Source organism: Magallana gigas, chromosome 5, assembly GCF_963853765.1.
Source record: "Magallana gigas chromosome 5, xbMagGiga1.1, whole genome shotgun sequence".
Taxonomy (NCBI): Eukaryota; Metazoa; Mollusca; class Bivalvia; order Ostreida; family Ostreidae; genus Magallana; species Magallana gigas.
In genome coordinates this window covers 3364613-3382796 of record NC_088857.1, presented here as the reverse complement: position 1 = coordinate 3382796, position 18184 = coordinate 3364613, and the positions used below count along the sequence as shown (strand labels likewise).

The 18184-nt window shown below is 32.3% G+C and overlaps 1 protein-coding gene and 1 long non-coding RNA gene across 2 annotated transcripts; both read right to left on the bottom strand.

The window, feature by feature from the left end:
- Positions 1–771: 771 nt before the first annotated feature.
- On the bottom strand, positions 772–2059 carry LOC136275421 (uncharacterized). Its single transcript, XR_010713973.1, has 3 exons — positions 1970–2059; positions 1728–1830; positions 772–1062 (listed from the first exon to the last, which is right to left on the bottom strand). It is a non-coding gene; the product is annotated as an uncharacterized lncRNA (long non-coding RNA).
- A 3341-nt stretch (positions 2060–5400) lies between these two features.
- On the bottom strand, positions 5401–17499 carry LOC105331854 (peroxidase-like protein). Its single transcript, XM_066084216.1, has 10 exons — positions 17373–17499; positions 16766–16951; positions 16630–16672; positions 15737–15870; positions 15265–15360; positions 8224–8322; positions 6638–7361; positions 6169–6347; positions 5921–6038; positions 5401–5776 (listed from the first exon to the last, which is right to left on the bottom strand). The coding sequence occupies exons 1-10, from the start codon at positions 17497–17499 to the stop codon at positions 5518–5520; spliced, it is 1965 nt and encodes a 654-aa protein (XP_065940288.1). The 3' UTR covers positions 5401–5517.
- Positions 17500–18184: the final 685 nt, after the last annotated feature.

The window sequence follows — 18184 nt, the reverse complement described above, 5'->3', positions numbered from 1 at the left end:
TTAGAATGAAATTTGATTACAATCACAGAACACGCCGAATAAACACATTACGGCTTAATTTATATATTCCCAAAACCTCTCAATTAACACTTCTATTGTAACATTGATCAACTATCAATTATATTTTTTATTCTTAGTGCAATTAGCTTTTATTTTTATCACAAATGTTCATGCAGTTGATGATATTGGAATTGACTTTGCCGATAAAAAAATTACAAATAGAGATGAAACGTTCATAAAATGAATGAACAAGGAATACTGAAATATTGTTTAATAGAAGATAGAAGTATGTAAAGTGATTTGGCCACTTTACCGAATACAGGCATTCGCTTGTACACTCTAGAGCCAATGCAGGCATTGACAACTCTCTCAAGAGCTAATGCAGGCATTGAACGACCTTCACTCTACAACCAATGCATGCATCGAATGGCTCAATCTCTGCAGAGCCAATGCAAAAATTGTGCGACTCTCTCAAGAGTCAATGCATGCATTGATCGACTTTCTCAAGAGCCAATGCAGGCATTGAGCATCTTTTCTGGAGCCAATGCAGGCATTGAGCGACTCACTGGATAAAATTCCTCTAGATCTAATGCAGGCACTGAGCTAATCACACAAGAGCCAATGCAGGCATTGGACGAATCTCTAGAGCCAATGGAGGTATCATCTGTTTATCTTATGAACTATAGGATTTTGTCCCTCATGATGTAAATAAATGCATATAATGCCTTATATAAATCAATTGACCAAGTCAAAAAAATATAGGTGTTTTGAACTATTTCTTTACAATAGCAAGTAAACATTTCATGATTTGATAACATTTTGGAGGTATGAACATTAAGCATTACAAAGCCATTTTGTGGTAATGTCAAGGGTTACATAATAAAAACGTAGAATGAAAATGAATTAAATGACATTGAAAAAAAGAGATTGACTCACTTTAAGAAAAATATATTATGATTAATAATTGGACATGTTTTGTGACAGAAAGTAGTATTTCTTTTCAAGGATCAGTCCCCAGCACTCTCTTCAATTCTCTCTTCAATACAGGTTTTAATGGCTCTCCTGTTAACATAATTAAAGGGACTTGGACACGATATGAGATCAAATGTTCTTTAATTTTTTTATGTATAAAACGGTTTACTGATGCATTTTAAATATTGAATGTTACAGTCAAGTTACAAGCAAGATACAGAGGTAAGAATTGGTTTTTATGTAAACAAAGCTCGATTCCTATAGTTGTTTACAAAAATGTAATGTAGAGAATTACCATTCCTTGGACAAAATGACATGTAAAAAACACTTTAAACTAATTCAATATCTTCATAGATACTATTATCAACAAAGGAAAGATAGATTTGATTGAAACTTACATCAATACAACACATATGTAAAAAATGACAATATTCGAGCTTTGTTTACAAAACAATGAATTATGAACTCTAACTTGATATTTGACTTTCAAATTTTGACTTAGCATTATAAACTTCTATATTTATCAGTATAAACAATGAACATGGAAAAATGAAATTTGAAAATTTGAAGTCAAATCATGTCAAATCAAAGTTCCTTTAATGTATATTACAACATTATATGTCAAGAGTGATACACATTTACTTACATGTATTTATAAGACTGAAAAGCTGCATATTTGTTATCACTGATACTCATTACATGTTCATAATTTGCAATTCTGTAAACTAATTTATGATATTCTTCATTGACCATACCTTTCCCATTGGCTGCTAGGTGGCTTCCCTGTGTACATTGTGAAAAGCTTATTGAATATTCCTTCAACACTGGCAGTACAGGGATTAGAAGTATATGTATTACCTAAAATGAATATGTTTAAAATTTATCAGAATTTTTCTGAACGCCTTAACATTTAAAGCATGATTTCATTTATAATTTCAATTTTCTTCAACATTTCCAAATTTTCTGACTAGTGCTTAGTTACTTATAATAAACTTACCCAGCTTTTTATTGTAGTCACCACTCGCTGTCACTACTAAGATAGGAAACATCAGCTCCACCTCCAACAACTTTTAATATCTTTGAACAACCCCCCCCCCCCCCTCAATGGACTGATGTTCTTCACCAATGTTCCTTATGTAAAGAGGTCAGTAGTGACTGCCATTCAGACTAAAAGACAAAAATACAGTGTAGTCTGTTTACTCCATAACAAACAAATGTTCTTTTGATTATCATGGTCATGAAAAATTCTCCTTGATATAATTAACACTGATATGTGCAAATGTATATAGATCAAAAAAGATATGCTTAAAAAATAAGAGTATTTTTAAAAACTTACTACTTTGATCCTCATCGAAAACGGCAGTGGCTGGACACAAGGAAAAAGTGCGCATGCGTTAGGAATGGACGGTCAGATCCTAGAGTTTTTGAGAGGAGATTTATTTCTTTTTTTACGGTGATATATCTGTTTTTGTGTGATACAAAACTCTTCGTGCATGCCCCATAATGTCGGAGGATAATAAGGATAGCAAGAGACGGTTATCTTCGGATGGTTCGACACCAAAACCGGACACTAAGTCAGCCAAAACAGGGAGGGGAGCCAATGGCGGGCAAGTCGGCACGTTCAAGAATACACCACCGCCCGCACATTCGAACACTGCACAACCAGCATGGGTGGATCAACTAGTGATTCGAATCGCAGAACTTGACGCCAAAATGTCGAAAATTGACAAGGTAAGTACTGATTTGACTGCATTGTGCGATTGCATTGAAAATATACAGACTAGAGTTGGCAATCTAGAGAAGTTTACTGGTAACTTGGGGAACTCGATGGGGGGCATCAAGAAATCTCAGACTAGTCTAAAAGGAGACGTTGAGGAAACAGTTAAGGAAATAAGAGAACTAATGATAGCGAATAAACAATTACAAGGCCAAATTACAGATCTGCAGGCAAGAAGTATGAGGGACAATTTGCTTTTTTCGGACTCGCAGAATGCTGCGGCAGTGGAAAGGAGAACTGTGTAAACCTGATCAACGAGTTCTGTGAAGAAGAACTAAACATTGTTGGCATTAAAGATAATATCGATCGTGCTCATAGGATTGGACGATTCTAGTACAACAATACAAGGCCTATTGTTGTGAAATTCTCGAACTTCAGGGTCAGGGAAAGTGTCAGGACATCTGGATACAAGCTAAAAAACAAGCAGTACAATATACGAGAACAATTTCCTAAAACAATCGTCGAGAAACGAAAGGTTTTGATGCCTATTTTGAGAAAAGCATTGGGGGAAAATAGAAGGGCTGTATTGAAATATGACAAACTATTCATTGACGGCAAACTCTACATGGGAGAGACAGGAGACACCATTAACACAGAGGCTGGCAGAGATGATCCCGAGGATGACAAGCCCGCGGAGATACTTACAGAGGATGCTGGATACGGCAGAAGTGAAGTTTAGGGGCAATTGGAGGATGACTTCGTGAAGATAATCAGCTGGAACATAAACGTGGGTTTTGCCAGTAAATTCAGCGATAAAAAAGTTAGTGCTCTATTCTCTCATATAACATCATTCTCCTTACGGAATGTTGGATAGAAAATAATTTCTCAATTGACGTGAAAGGATTTCATAGCTTTGTTTTTCGAAGAATGCGTTCAAAATCAAAACAAGGAGGTGGTTGTGTTATTCTAATTCGTAAAAAAAACTTTTAAAGCATTATGTATCTTTTCTTGAAAATATGTGTGACACTGTAATATGGCTTAAGCTTGATAAATGTCTATTAGAAAGTCCTGAAGATTTGTATTTAGCATGTGTGTATATACCACCAAGCAATTCAATATGTGAACTGAAATAAGTTTCAAAAATTTTATTTGATTATGTTCCTTTCTGCGCTCTTCTACGATTGGAGATAAATTTGTAACTTCAATAAGATTATATGGGAAATTGCATACTACACGACCTTGGTCCAAAAAAATATTTAAATTAAAAAAAAAACAACCATATGTTCTCAAAGCATACTGTACTATGCTTTCTAGTGTTCCAGTTAAAAAATAAAGATGTGTTTTTTTGCCTTTTGTAAAATTTTACATTCAATATGTTCGGTTCTTTAGCATTTAATATATTGATTATACAAATTATTGCTCCTCATTAAAACACAATCAATGCGTATGGAAGAATTGTAATTATAAATGCGTTAAAAGTAAACGATTGGTAAAAATCAAAAAAGAGAAAAAATGCAATGGATTTATTAATAGCTCGTAGAAGTAGTAACGATATTTATACTTAAATGGGTGAATACGTATTGGCGTTGAAAATGATATTGAAATATTACCAAAGAATTAACAATTTCTTCAGTGATCATTTTACAGTATGAATATGTATTGAGAAATTTTTTTATGCGAAACCAAATGTGTAAGTCACTGTATGCAGAAGATGAGAGAGTTGTCTGTCTTGATAAGAATTTTACATAGAGGTACATAAAGTGAATTTGTAATTTTTTAACTGGACGATAATTGACTTATTTTATTTAAAGAAATGAGGCAAATGAAATTGCATCATAAACGGTTTTTTTAGATTATGAGAGGTTAAAATACACTGTTTTTTTTTTTGTTTTTTTTTTTTACCAACGATTGATAAACAAGTTCAAGAACTTTTTTTCTAAGCAAGTATGTTATCGCGGTAATGGGGAGCTTTGGTCAATCAGAAAACCGTAGATTCTAAAAAAAACTATAGGTCCAAGTGAGCAGCCGACATACCCATTAACATTTAACCACTCAAACCTGGGTCTCCGTCGTGCATTATTCACTACGCTACCTTGATATCCATTCATACCTTTTGAGATTAAAAAATAACACAAACCAACTGATCTTTTGCCAGCAGTCTATGACGTAAATACATGTGCAGGTAGAGTTAAAAGATATATACTAACCGATACAAATGATATTTTTATTACGCGTGATAGTTTTTCTTGTAGTTTGTAATTCCCTGCATTAAATTATTTATTAATCTTGATTGTGCACCTTTTCGTCAGTAATATTTCCCCTAAACATTTTTTATATTGATCATACAAAAATGACAATAAAAAACCGTCAACCATCTCAAAAATCCATAAAACGAAATACAAATCAAAGCAGAGCAACACGGACCTACAAAACGATAGAGGTAGGATCAGGGGCCTAGGAGGAGTGAGCATCCTCCAGATCTGCTGACCGGTCACACCCGCCGTGTGTTCTTTGTCATAATCGGGAAAGTCCGTGGACAATTAGGTGCTTAACTATGGTCCAACAATTAGTATGAAAAACTTTAGTCAGCATGCGACCCAGTGGAAGATTTATTTGCTGACAAGGTCGTTGTATCGAGCATAGATATTACGAAGAGATTACTTCAATCGAGACTGTTGATAGTCTTGTTTTATCAACTTGTCTGTCAGTAGCTTGCCTCGCATTAGACATATAACACCATTTAAAGACATGTTTCCAATCAAAACAAATTGTTTATTTTCTGATATCTAGCACGTTTACAACTTTGTAACATCTTTCTAAAAATAATTTCAATACACTTTTCTTTGTTTCCGTCTGATTTTGGGCACTCGTGCAGAGTTAATAGGAGGGAAAACGTTATTTCTGTGTGGTAACTGACCCATAATTTGCATGATTTTGTGCATGCCTGGATTAAATGGGGAAATTGCTCCGAGGAAAGGGTTTTGCCTTCGCATTCCGCGAAGCTTAATAATTTGATCGGCGAATGGATTTATATCAAATCCAAGAGGACTACCTCCCAGTATAACATTGCATTGCAGTGGAGAGTTTCTGTTAAAACAAAAAAAAAATACTCAAAAATCTGTATACAACTTCATAAAAGTAATATGGCAAAGAACAATATTGAGAGAGAGAGAGAGAGAGAGAGAGAGAGAGAGAGAGAGAGAGAGAGAGAGAGATTGATTTACATAGTACCCTGGAATATTGGAACGTAGCATCAAGTTAGGTTGGAAGGAATGAAAAACTCCTATGTCACTCATTACTGAACACAAAATCTTTGCGTACGTGGTTTGTTTTATTTGACCAAGCTGGGCTAGATGAAAAAAGAAAGTTATTCATAACAGCTTATCTTATATAAGTTCACACAACCTAATCTATTTTACTTAACCAGAGAAATAATTGTTTGCGTACTGCTCGTTTAATTGCTATCAAATATATATTACCTGTTGTGAAGGCTGCTAGTGGAATTTCTGGAAAGGTCCTCTCGTACCAAAATCTATCTCCTTGTTTGTAAAGACTGAATTGGAAGGCTATCAGACATTGAAAGGTCGGTCCTAGTATACTGCCTAATTCAGGAGTCTCAGACATGCCACCAGCAAACAAATCGATGTCATCAGGATGTCTGGAAGATTATAATTAAGAATAGAACCTTAACTTTTAAGCTTGAATAAAAGTCCCTTTGTGTAATTGTAAATCATTTTTGCAACATTATTAGCTGAGCCGTTAATAGATAACGCAACGGTATTACATTGTCAATATTTGTTATAATTTTGCAATAAAAAATGCATAAATAAGATTTTAAAACATGAAGAATTTGTGTATAAAATTATTCTGAAAAGATGCTACACCAAATTGCATTGTAATGTTTATCTGATTTTTGAAGAATGGAAATAGTATGATAAAATCATTTACCTATATGTCAGTTTAAGTGCGTTTGCTGCTCGGGGACTGTGATTAACTAAACCTCCATGTGTTACTGCGAAGAAGTTAGCTCTAGGGAGTCCACAGAACTGTCGGTAAGCATTGTAGGACGGAATGCCGTGGTCACGGCCCCTCTGAACGTTGAGAGCTCCCAAATCTAAAGACTGCGTTTCGCCAGGTGAAGTAGTTGCAATAAAATTTTCAAACAGCCTATTCCTGATACCATCGACCAGAAATCGATCCGATTTTGACTTCGGCTCCCTTGACATCCAGCGAGCCATAAGTTCATATCCACCTTTGTACATTATATCGGGAACTTCAAAATGTTCTTGCACAGGGAAAACCCTTTTGCGACTATTCTCCAAAAGTCCCACGGTATTTCGGACCAAACTGTGACCCATTCGATATGCTGCCACACCAAACGCATTAATGGTCCTTGGGTCAACATCTGGATTATAAATTTCTGCATGACCTACTTGCTTGGACCGTAGATTATATGCATTCATATGTAAATCGTCCAGTATTGCCGGTAAAAACTCATTGTAAGTAACGTGTTGTAGTTCCGCAATAACAATTCTTTTCGTCTCCTGAAAAAGGATTTCATCGTTTGTAATTCCCGTAGCGGCTCTTAATGCATCAGCGATCAAGTTGTGACGTCTTAACCACGTGATGTGGGGAACGGTTAATGTCGGTGTTTCACTCTGTCTGTGGTCTCCTGTTTGAAAAATTGGAATAAATATTTATACTAAAATTGATATTGCTTAGCCCGCATTTCCTCTAATTTTCTTAAATTTTGAAGAAATTTTGATTATTTTTTTATGCTTCCAATAATAAAATATTTCTAATTTTTATGTATTATGAAGACTTTATATAAAGATATAAATTGACAGAAAAGCTAATATATTGACCGTTTCATAAGAGAGAAAAACTGATTTTAGTGATTTTTTCACAAAAATCAATGTATAGAATGGGCGCTTTAAAAAGCTTATAAAAATATTATTTGATAGGCAAATCATATTTTAAAAACATATTCTGAAACCCAAGTATCATATTATTAGTTCACATTAGTAAAAAAAAATCCAACATTATTGTTATTGTTTTTAAAATGCTAAAACAGACTTATTATATATATATAATCTGCAGCAATTCTGAATTGTGCAACATGTGATATTTTCCTACGCCAAAAATATAGTCCTTGTTCCATTCTAAACATTGATTACATTTTTCTATCCCAAGTTGTATGATAGTAAAAAAGAAAGAAAAATATACTATTTTAATTTCCTTTCATCTTGATTTAATGAACAATTAATCAAATTTACGTTTGACAAGTCGAAAACCAGAAAAGACTCCTTCCTTAAGGACTCGATAGTCATAATCATTCTGATATCACATTTTTCTCCTAGACAAGAGGAACTCTGTATAAAAGTATGTAAAAAAATATCTAAAGGTTTGAATAACAGTGAGTTTAAGGCCATAATATGTGAAATATAAAAAAAATTATTAAAACTCTAAAGTAGATTTGATGATTACTTTAAAATTATGCATTAGAACTCAAAATACATTTCATTACATTATACCTGCAGCAAAACAAGGAAACTTGGCTTGTATTTCTTCTGGACATCCCTGGGGGTTAATTGGCAAAAGATTTTCTTTATTTACAGCAAGTCGTCCACTAACTACAAAAAATAATAAGATTTGACCTTATTACTATATGTAATGTATGTGTTATGTAAAAATTCAAATCCAAATTGTAGCCTTTTTCTTCTCTTGGCAATAATGATTTGATTATAATAAATCATTCATTAAATATACACTATTTGAGATTTCTTCAACACAAGTTTCAACTTTTCTGGCCAAATAAGGATTGACATTTCTTTGTGTTGTTTTCTCCACCTCTTCCTTCTCTCTCCTTCCATCATCTCTTTTCTCCACCTCTTTCTTTCTCTCTCCTTCCATCATCTCTTTTCTCCACCTCTTCCTTTCTCTCTCCTTCCATCATCTCTTTTCTCCACCTCTTCCTTTCTCTCTCCTTCCATCATCTCTTCAAGGGATATGGTTATATTTTTTTCTCTTTTATTGATTATATATAAAACAATTTACAAAATTGTGGTCATAGATAGCTTATACGTAGATATGAATTTCAATTGAAATCATAATTCAAGAATATATATATATCGCTTTGTTATGCGAATGTAATTAAATTATCGGTTTAATACAGTGATTGTTATGTACATGTACATGCACATGTGTTGCCTTAAAGAATGTAGTGCTTGGTTTCCTGTGGAAAAAACATACCTTAAATAATGTTTTTAACAAAATTTTGTTTTGTTAATTTAAAAAAAATCTAAACTTTTTTTGTAGTGCTTATGGCTATCAAAATAAAATATTTAATTGTATAATTAATTTATGAGTTATGTTTCCATAAATATTAAAGGTAAATATCACAATTCAGATATCCGGACGCTTCACCTATCCGGACGATTTGGCATGGGGACAAAAGTGTCCGGATAAGTGAGGCTCCACTGTATATATATATACATTATTATGCACACAGTGATAAATATAATAACACATAATAACATAATGTATCGTATGAAAACATAATAATGCATGCGATTATTGGAATGTTATATTCATTGGTTTACGTAATAAAAGTTAAAATAAGTTAAACCCCTGGCTGACATAACACACACGTATTCATACAGTCCATCACTACGTCCCCGGGTAAAGCGCTAATACACATAGACAGTCCCTATGTGTATCAGGTGTATTACTGTTTTGAAAAGAATTACCAATATCAAAGTTTAGCTATCAAAAGTTGAAAAAGTTCATTTTCTTTTGCACTTTTTAGCATTTTCAGAACTGCACAATGTCTCGTAAAATACTCTTTGAATGAATTTTTTATCAATATAATTGATTCGGGCGAATTTTCAAGTCGACAATACATTTTACATTTGTATATTCTATATGCAATAAATGACAAAAAATAATTATATAATTTGGTGACCTGTGTTTCTTCCAGGTAGAACCCCACAACAATATGTTTCCAATTAATATCAAAATTTAAGCACTCGCTTGCCGCTTTCCAAATTTTTTCTACATTAACACAATCAAAAATAAGGTGCTTCGAATTTTCAATATAGTTACATTGTTTGCATTTAGCAGTGATATTTTTATTCCATTTGCTCACTAGAAGATTATTACATAACAGATTGTTCAGTAGTTCGTAATTAAACTCCGCTAAGGCTTTGTCTTTAATATTTTTAATTTTTTGTGTGTATATTGATTTCCATACATTTTTGCTTTCCAACTTAAATTCTTTTTCTAATATAGATTGTGTACAAGGTGCTTCAAATTTACGTTTGATCAATATTGAATAAAAAGTTTTGGTGTTATGTTGATGGGAAATCATTGGTATTTGTTTTGTTTGTAAGTATGGAATTTTTGAAAAATCATATTTGAGTTCAAATTTGGTAAAAATTTGTTTTATTATTTTGTATTCACATAGCCAGTTTGTTCTTATGCGCAAAGTATCGAATATATCCGAAGAACTTTTTAAAGTTCCATTCTCTTCAAAAACATCCTTTACATATAGTATTCCGCTTTTAATCCAATTTTCAAAGCAGATTGTCTTACCTTTAAAATTAAATATTTTATTTGACCAGATAGGTTGTAATAAAAAAGATTCGGTAGAAAAAACTGGTATTTTGGTTTGGGTATCATCTTTACATAAATTATAGCATACAAAAGCTTGCTTGTAGAACTCTGGAAAGTTATTAATTATACCATAGTCTTTGGCAACAGTCTCATTTGTTTTCATCAGATATTCGATATCAATTTTTAAGCCTTACAGAAACTGTTAAAAAAATATTTAATATTGTGTTCTGTACTGAGTAAACGTGGAACTCACATAGCTTTTAGGGCCGTAAATTTAGATTCTATATCAACAAGGCCTATTCCTCCCTCATATACTTCACCTATGATTGTATTTCTTTTGATCCTATCTGTTTTATTCCACATGAAATTAAATATAAGCCTTTTTACATTTTTTATGAAATCATTGTCGGGTATTTCCAAAATGCTAGCTACATATATAAGTTTGAGATTGCTAATTTGTTTATTATTGTGCATTTTCCAAATATTGTTAGTTTTCTTTTTTTCCAAGATTCAAATAAAGTTTCCATTTCATGAAAGATTTTCATCCAATTTTTATTGTAACACTCAATTTTATCATGACCAATGTGTATACCTAAGCATTTCACTGATTGGTTCGTTACATGTATTCCTTCGACATTGTTGTATTGGTTTTTAAGAGTGCCAAGAAGGATGCATTCTGTTTTAGATAAATTTATTTTTGATCCCGCGAGTTTGCAAAAGATATCAATGGTTTTAATGGCTTGTTTGAGAGAATCTATATTCTTCAGTGATAATGTCATATCATCTGCATGTTGGATGTTTTTAATTTCTTTTTCTAAGTTTTTAACAGTAAATCCGTTTATTAACCCATTGTTTTTTATTTTATCAGATAAGATTTCAGCGACGAAAAGATATAGTAATGCTGAAATAGGACAACCTTGTCTAATTCCTCTATGCATTTGACATGTTCTTGAAATCCATCCATTATTTTTCAATCGAAATATTGGGTTTTTATATAAAATTTTAATCCAGTGAATAAAATTGGTTCCGAAATTAAAAGTCTCTAACTTTTTGAATAAAAAATTCCATTCAACAGAATCGAAAGCCTTTTCAAAATCCAAAAAGAGGAGTAGCCCTTCTTGATTAATATTTTCGCAATATTCAAAAATGTCTAGAATTAGTCTAGCATTTGTACCTATAAATCTTCCCTTTATGTACGCTGTTTGCTCATTACTTATAAATTCATCTATCACTTTTTGCAATCTGCGTGCAAATATAAACGCAATGATTTTATAATCCGTGTTCGTCAAACTGATAGGTCTGTAATTTTTTAATAGATATTTTTCACCTTTTTTGTGGATAAGAGAGATAACTGCTAGGCGTTGAGAGAAAGACATTTCATTTGACTGGAAAATTTCTTTCAGCATATCAAAAAAAGTGAAGATAGTTGATCCCAAAAACATTGATAGAATTCTGCTGGCAATCCGTCAAGCCCGGGAGCTTTATTACTTTTCATACTCATTACTGTATCTTTACATTCATCTAAGGTTGGAAATTTATCACAATTGTCTTTAGCTGTAGCAGAAAGAGCTTTAATATTACTAGATTCTAAATAATTTTCAATTTCTAAATCGTTTACATTTTTTGTATCGTATAAATTCTCATAGAAATGACACATTTCACCTAAAATTTCATCATCTGTTGTTAAGTTTTCCTGTTTTTCATTCTGTAGTTCGTAAATTACGTTTTGTGTTTGACGTTTTTTTTCTAGACATAAAAAATATTTCGTGTTCTTTTCACCTTCGTTAATCCATTTTGCACGTGATCTTATCTGAGCACCTTTAGACTTTCTATCATAAAGTTCGTTTAGCTGAGTCTCTAAGTTTCTTTTCCTAATCATATCAATTTCATTGTAAGGCAAAGATTCTATATATTCAATTTCTTTTTCTATATTTAATACTTTCTTTTTAAATCTGTTTGATTGTTTCACGGAGAAAATTAAAGAGAATTTTTTAACCTCCTCCTTCAAAATTTCCCATTTTTGTATAAATGTTTCATGCGTATTGGAGATATTTTTTATGATTTCAGAAATTTGCTCTGTGTATTCTTTATTTTCTAGAAGAGACGTATTAAGCTTCCAATAACCACCCCCCTTTTTATTATCAAAAATATTTAGATCAAATTGTATCGATTTGTGATCGGACATTCTATTGCCATTAGAATGGGTACCGGGAATTTTTTGTAGTGCTAAATTATTAGTTTTTAAAGATAAGTTTTCACTCATGAATACAAAATCAATCCTACTTCTTGGTGTATTATTTGCATCGCACCAAGTAAATCCATCAGAGTGTTCATTTTTTTCTTCCCATAAATCTAGACATTTCATAAGTTTTTCACATTTTATAGGATATGGTTATATTTCGACATTTCGCTATCTATAATTGTTTACAATGCTTCGTAATATAATAGTTTAATATTTGATTAATCAATCAAAATTTGAGAGTCAGTCATACGAGGATTATTCCAAAGAGAATTTGAAAGATGCGATAAAAACGTTAAAATTACTTGTAAAGTACATGTAACAAAAATTAGTACTTTGAAATATCTACCCATGACAATTCAGGACTGAAAATTTTAATGCATCATTATAATAATTTTGTAAGGTTATTTATTAAATAATGCGTGAAATGAGGACAGGCTCCGAACGCTGGCGACGTTATTTTTTATTCTTGACGTTATGTTAAAATTTCATTAATTTAGTCCTTTATAAAGAAATGACGGTGATACTCTATTCAGAGTTGTGAAATTACTTTTTCCAGTAAATAAATGAGCACTTCTTTATGTGTGATAAAGGAATGCGAATGCACTCATATATTGGATTTTTTTATCAATTTTATTGGTGCTTAAAAAGTCATGAGCCTTATAATATTTTTGATAAAAATTTTTTTTACCTTTTTCTGACTTTATAATTTATTTATAGTCTATGCTATATTTGTTTTAAAATATTATGTTGTTTGTAGCTTTTCAATTTTTTTACCATGTCATTTTCTCTGAGGATTACAATCATAAAAAAAAGACATTACAGCATGACGCAGCGATGCCTCGTATTTATCATGTTTATTATTACTCTGTTTATATTTTCTACGTAAAGTTACAACGAATAAAGATGCTATTCTACATAAGCATGAAATAGTTCCTGTACTATCTGTTCATAGTGAATAATCATCGAACCAATTCACCGGCGAAATTCCATCTCCTTCATCTTCTGATAATTCTTATTTGTTTCCATCAAGAAATCTTGCATCGGGGGCAATTAAACTTTTCTTTGTAATAATTAAATGCCTATGTATTGATTATTCAGACGATAGCTTAAAGATTATTGACCCCCTCGACAGCAACTATTTTCCTCGGCTTTGCTTTTTGAAACCGTTCCTATGGGGGGGGGGGGGGGTTTACTCTTCATAGCCAGTAAATAGCTTTATGATATAAATTCTTATCTTTGTAAACATTCAACAAAATTATACCAAATTTTGATTGTCAAAGAAAATGAGTGGATAAGGCGTGTTAAAATGCCTACTGTAAATATAAGCAAAGGTAATATTCTGAAAAAAATAAAATGTCAAAAAATGCAATAATACTATTAAAAACCATTCAAAACAAAGTACATTTTGAATAACATCGATTTTTAAGCCTTTGATATATTCAATACTTAGACTATGTTGATTGAAACCTAAGTATGCGTACCAAAATCTGGAAATGGTGTCATTTTATAGAACTCTACCATTAATAGGGTGGGTCTGTGCTCCACATTTGTGGCTTCGAAAAAACGAGAAAATAGTTTTGTTCTTATCGTTTGTTAAACCATTGAAATTTCGAAATACCGGTATTACTTTTGCAATTATGTACTCTTACATTATATAATAAATGAATTGGGAAAATAAAATAAATTTAAAATTGCATTTTATGAACTAAACCATACGGGCTTTTGTGCTATCTCGATCATATCCTTACGCCTTCTTTTTATATATTATTTGATATAATAAAGTGTACGCAAGAAGAGCTATGTGTTGTGTGACATTACTTGTGGATCAACCATTGTATATGTAAGCAAGATACAGAGTTTGAATTTCTGTGTTATGTAAGCAAACCTCGTGCCATGTTTTAGTTTACATTAATTTAATACATAAGTTTTTGTTAATCTGATTTTTCTCTCTGCACATTAATTTTGGTTGACTATTAGAAAACCTTAGAAAGCATTGTTAACATTTTAAAAGTAAAAATAGTTTTTTGATTTGATTTCAACAAACGTAAGTCTTTAATAAAGAGTGTCAGTTTTTCGGCCAAATGAGTGTAATAAGAAGAGCATTTTCTTTTTAAAAATGACAACAATTTATAAAGGTATCGGTATATAGATCGATTAGAAGAGAGAGAGAGAGAGAGAGAGAGAGAGAGAGAGAGAGAGATTTTGACCTTTTATTAAAACAAGCTTTAATTCTCTTTACCTATAAATGATTTGTTTCAAATTTAATTGATATCAACTAAAATTTATGCTTTAATAACAAGTCCACATCAAGGAATGGTTTTAATTCATTAATTGTATCATTTATGATACAGCTTATAATTTAGAAAGATTTTTGTCTGTGCTGTTTATCAAATATTGCATTCATACATAAGATATTACATTCGATTTCTCAGTTTCAGGTACAATGAAAAATCCAGAACATCTTTGCTTCATTTGATAATTACTTTTGCTTAATTGATTTAAACGGTCAGTCAACCTTTTAGTAGTAAAAAATGATACAAAATTAATCTTATTTAAAAATAAGGAGAGAGATTTTTTTAAAGGAGAATGATACTTGAAGCTCTATTTAGACCACATTTAAAAAGATGAATTTTTTCTCTTTAAGTAGATAGTTCATGCATAAAACGTGTACCACCGATCTTCACAGTTATTACACATGCAGTACCCAAGCGTTACTTACATGTAGCTCTGAGCTCCCGTTCTCTGTCTGCGTCAGAGCCATAGATCATAGAGCCGTCCACGAACGATGTCCTCTCGTTCACCTGTTCTCGTACACCTGCATTCAATATCGGTAAAAAAAATTAAACGCCAATGCAAGTATATGTTTAAAAGGGTTATAAATTGACAATTGACAACTTTATGATAAAGTCTTACAATTAAGTATCAGTTATTTTGACTTTGTTGTAATTGAAACAACTTCAAGTATTACAAAAACATAATTGCAAAATATACATGTCCAATTTATAGAGGTAATACCTGGACTCGTAAGTATAATAATGAGTTTTTATGTGTTGGTTACAATGCGCCTTTTGAAATGAGTTTGGTAGATTAAATAATGATGTTTCAGGAATCACAACCAATTGTCGGTAATCTTTTTCAAGCGGGGCAGTCAGTTACCTAATACGACATACCGTTGTTTTGATAGAACTCACCATTTGCACACCCCAGGGGCGGAGCGCCGGTGTGACGTACAAAGTTCATACAAGTCTGATACGGGGGGAAGAAGGGGTCTGCCTCCTCTATGTTAACAGGGATGGTGAAACAAGCCTCGGGTTTCATTAAGCCCCTGATTAGAAACATCTTAATCGTAATTAATAATGGACATCACGGTAATGTATGTAGATATAGCTAAAGGAGAAATGCACATTTTAGGTATCATAGCAGGAAGAGTAAAAACAAATATAATGAATAAATGCAGATTTTGCATGCAAATAATAATCATTGTTTGTGAGAAGAGCGCATGCACGACATGTAAAACGCTGGTGGATGGTAGGTATTATGTGTTATCATTTGTGCTCGCGTTAAGGAAGTTATACAGTCCTTGAAAACAAATAGAACAAGGTAAACACAATTTTACTTTTAAGTATTTTCTCTAGAAATGATATGTAACAAAACCTAAATTCTACTGTTAGGCCATTGCAAGTTTTTTCTTTGTTTAGCGTCCACCCAAAACTTTCTATCAGGAAAAAACCCACAAACTTTAGAAAAAAAACACAACTTTAAAAGTTCAACAAAATAAAATTTGTTATATATTTTGAAGTATTTTCTTCACTTTGTAACAAAAATAGCAAATACCTACTACATGATTGCCATTTTGAAAGTTGTTATATTTGATTTCTGATCTGGATTTAAAAGTGCGATCCTGAGCCCGACATATGAAAAAGCGATTCAATTTTATGAACAAAAATTGTGTTCTTTTTAAATTTTTACATCTCAAAACCAATCCGTCCGCGGACGCTAAACATAAAAAACTTGGAATGGCCTTACTGTTATTAAGTTTCAAACTGATATTAAAAAGATATAAGAAGTCTTAAGTGTTATTTACCCAACTTGGTTACAGCAGTCTGTGATTGCCTGATTTGTTGAAACTAGAAATAAAGTTCATATGATATAATAAGTCAAATTTTCTGTGCGATAGAAAGCTTTTATTATTGAAAATTTGAAAATGTATATGTTTTTACGTGTTTCCGAGGGCGTGGAGATGACATCGTGGTCAATGAACTGCCCGTGATGAGTGAGGAATGTGGAGAACTTGGCACTGACCGGGGTCATGCCCCTGAAGGTCCACTGGAAGACCCTGTTACTGACGGTCCTGGCACTGGGCAGGGGGGAGTTGTCAACAGACCGTGTACGGGGGGCATCAATCACTGTTGAAACACAACAGAAATTGTTTGACAGTGTTATATAGTAATGTAGTGTTATCAATAAAAAACAGTTATTTTTTTGGTTTTAATTTTTAGAAAATCATTTGAGAAGGACAATTTAAATGTTAATTTTGTATATAGTCACATATTTCACCAAAAAATTCTTTTAAAAAGGAAATTTGGTACATGTTTAAGATTTTCAAATATATCTATCGGTCAAATCATAATTAAATATATAATTATAAATTTGTGTCAATAACTGATAAAAAGTGTAAGGATCTATACGGCCATCTTACTATATGTATATAAGCTAATATCGTTTGCTATATATTTTTCTGACAGGGAGAATTGATTTAAGAATGAATTACATGTAATTAAAAACATATATTTTGACATAGGAACTAGATGTAAATTGAAGTCTTACAATTATCGTAAGCATTCGGTAGGACTCGCTGTTGAGGAGTGAAGGAAGCTCCCAGGAGGGGGTTGATCGGGTTGTTACATTGTCCGTCTGTTCGTCGGTAGGGGTCGCTGAAGTCACAATGGGGCATCTCGTAACAGTACGGACGACATGCTCTCTCAAAACTTCGCAAGATTTGTTGATCTGATACCGCCCTTTGGAAACTGCTAACTTCAGGGCTTAAATACAAAGGAAAAAAATATAACTTCAGGGGTTTTCTGAGTATTGAGTTACTTTGCAAAATCTTAATGTATTAAATAAATGTATCATATTTGATGTTGACGATCTATCTGTCCCAAGTTATTGCTTCCATCAAGTTTTGATGACTTTTAATTAAAAAAAAACATACCTGTGAAAGAAATGGAATTGAAATCGATGAATGGAATATATCCAAGATATCTTCATTGAACAATTATCCCTTTTGAACACTCATAAATTTTTACAGGAACGAAAACAATTTTCTTACGGAGATTTATAATGGGAAATGTTTACATCTTTTCTCCATTCGGAAGTACTCGGGATATCTTGTGGAATTTTTAAATGTTATAATCCCGGCTTATTAATGGCTGATGCAATGCAAAATCTCCGTAGACTTTCAATTTTTGGATGTGTATTGAAACCTAAAGCGGTAGAGGGGGCGTTTCAAGACAGATAATCTGGAAATGTTTCATATTAGTGGATTAACGTAATGTGAACACAAAGGTATTTACTATTAATGAAATATCAAGCAAAAAGTGGCGGAAGCAAAAACTCGGGACAGAGTATAGTCATGCAGA

What these genes read in the sequence shown, in the direction of transcription:
- LOC105331854 (XM_066084216.1), bottom strand. Translation starts at nt 17,499, where the DNA reads ATGCCCCATTGTGACTTCAGCGACCCCTACCGACGAACAGACGGACAA. An exon ending in GCCCCTGGGGTGTGCAAATG is followed by an intron (nt 15,361 to 15,736) that starts GTGAGTTCTATC and finishes TATTGAATGCAG; the next exon opens with GTGTACGAGAACAGGTGAAC. An exon ending in ACTAGCAGCCTTCACAACAG is followed by an intron (nt 6,039 to 6,168) that starts GTAATATATATT and finishes TTTTTCATCTAG; the next exon opens with CCCAGCTTGGTCAAATAAAA.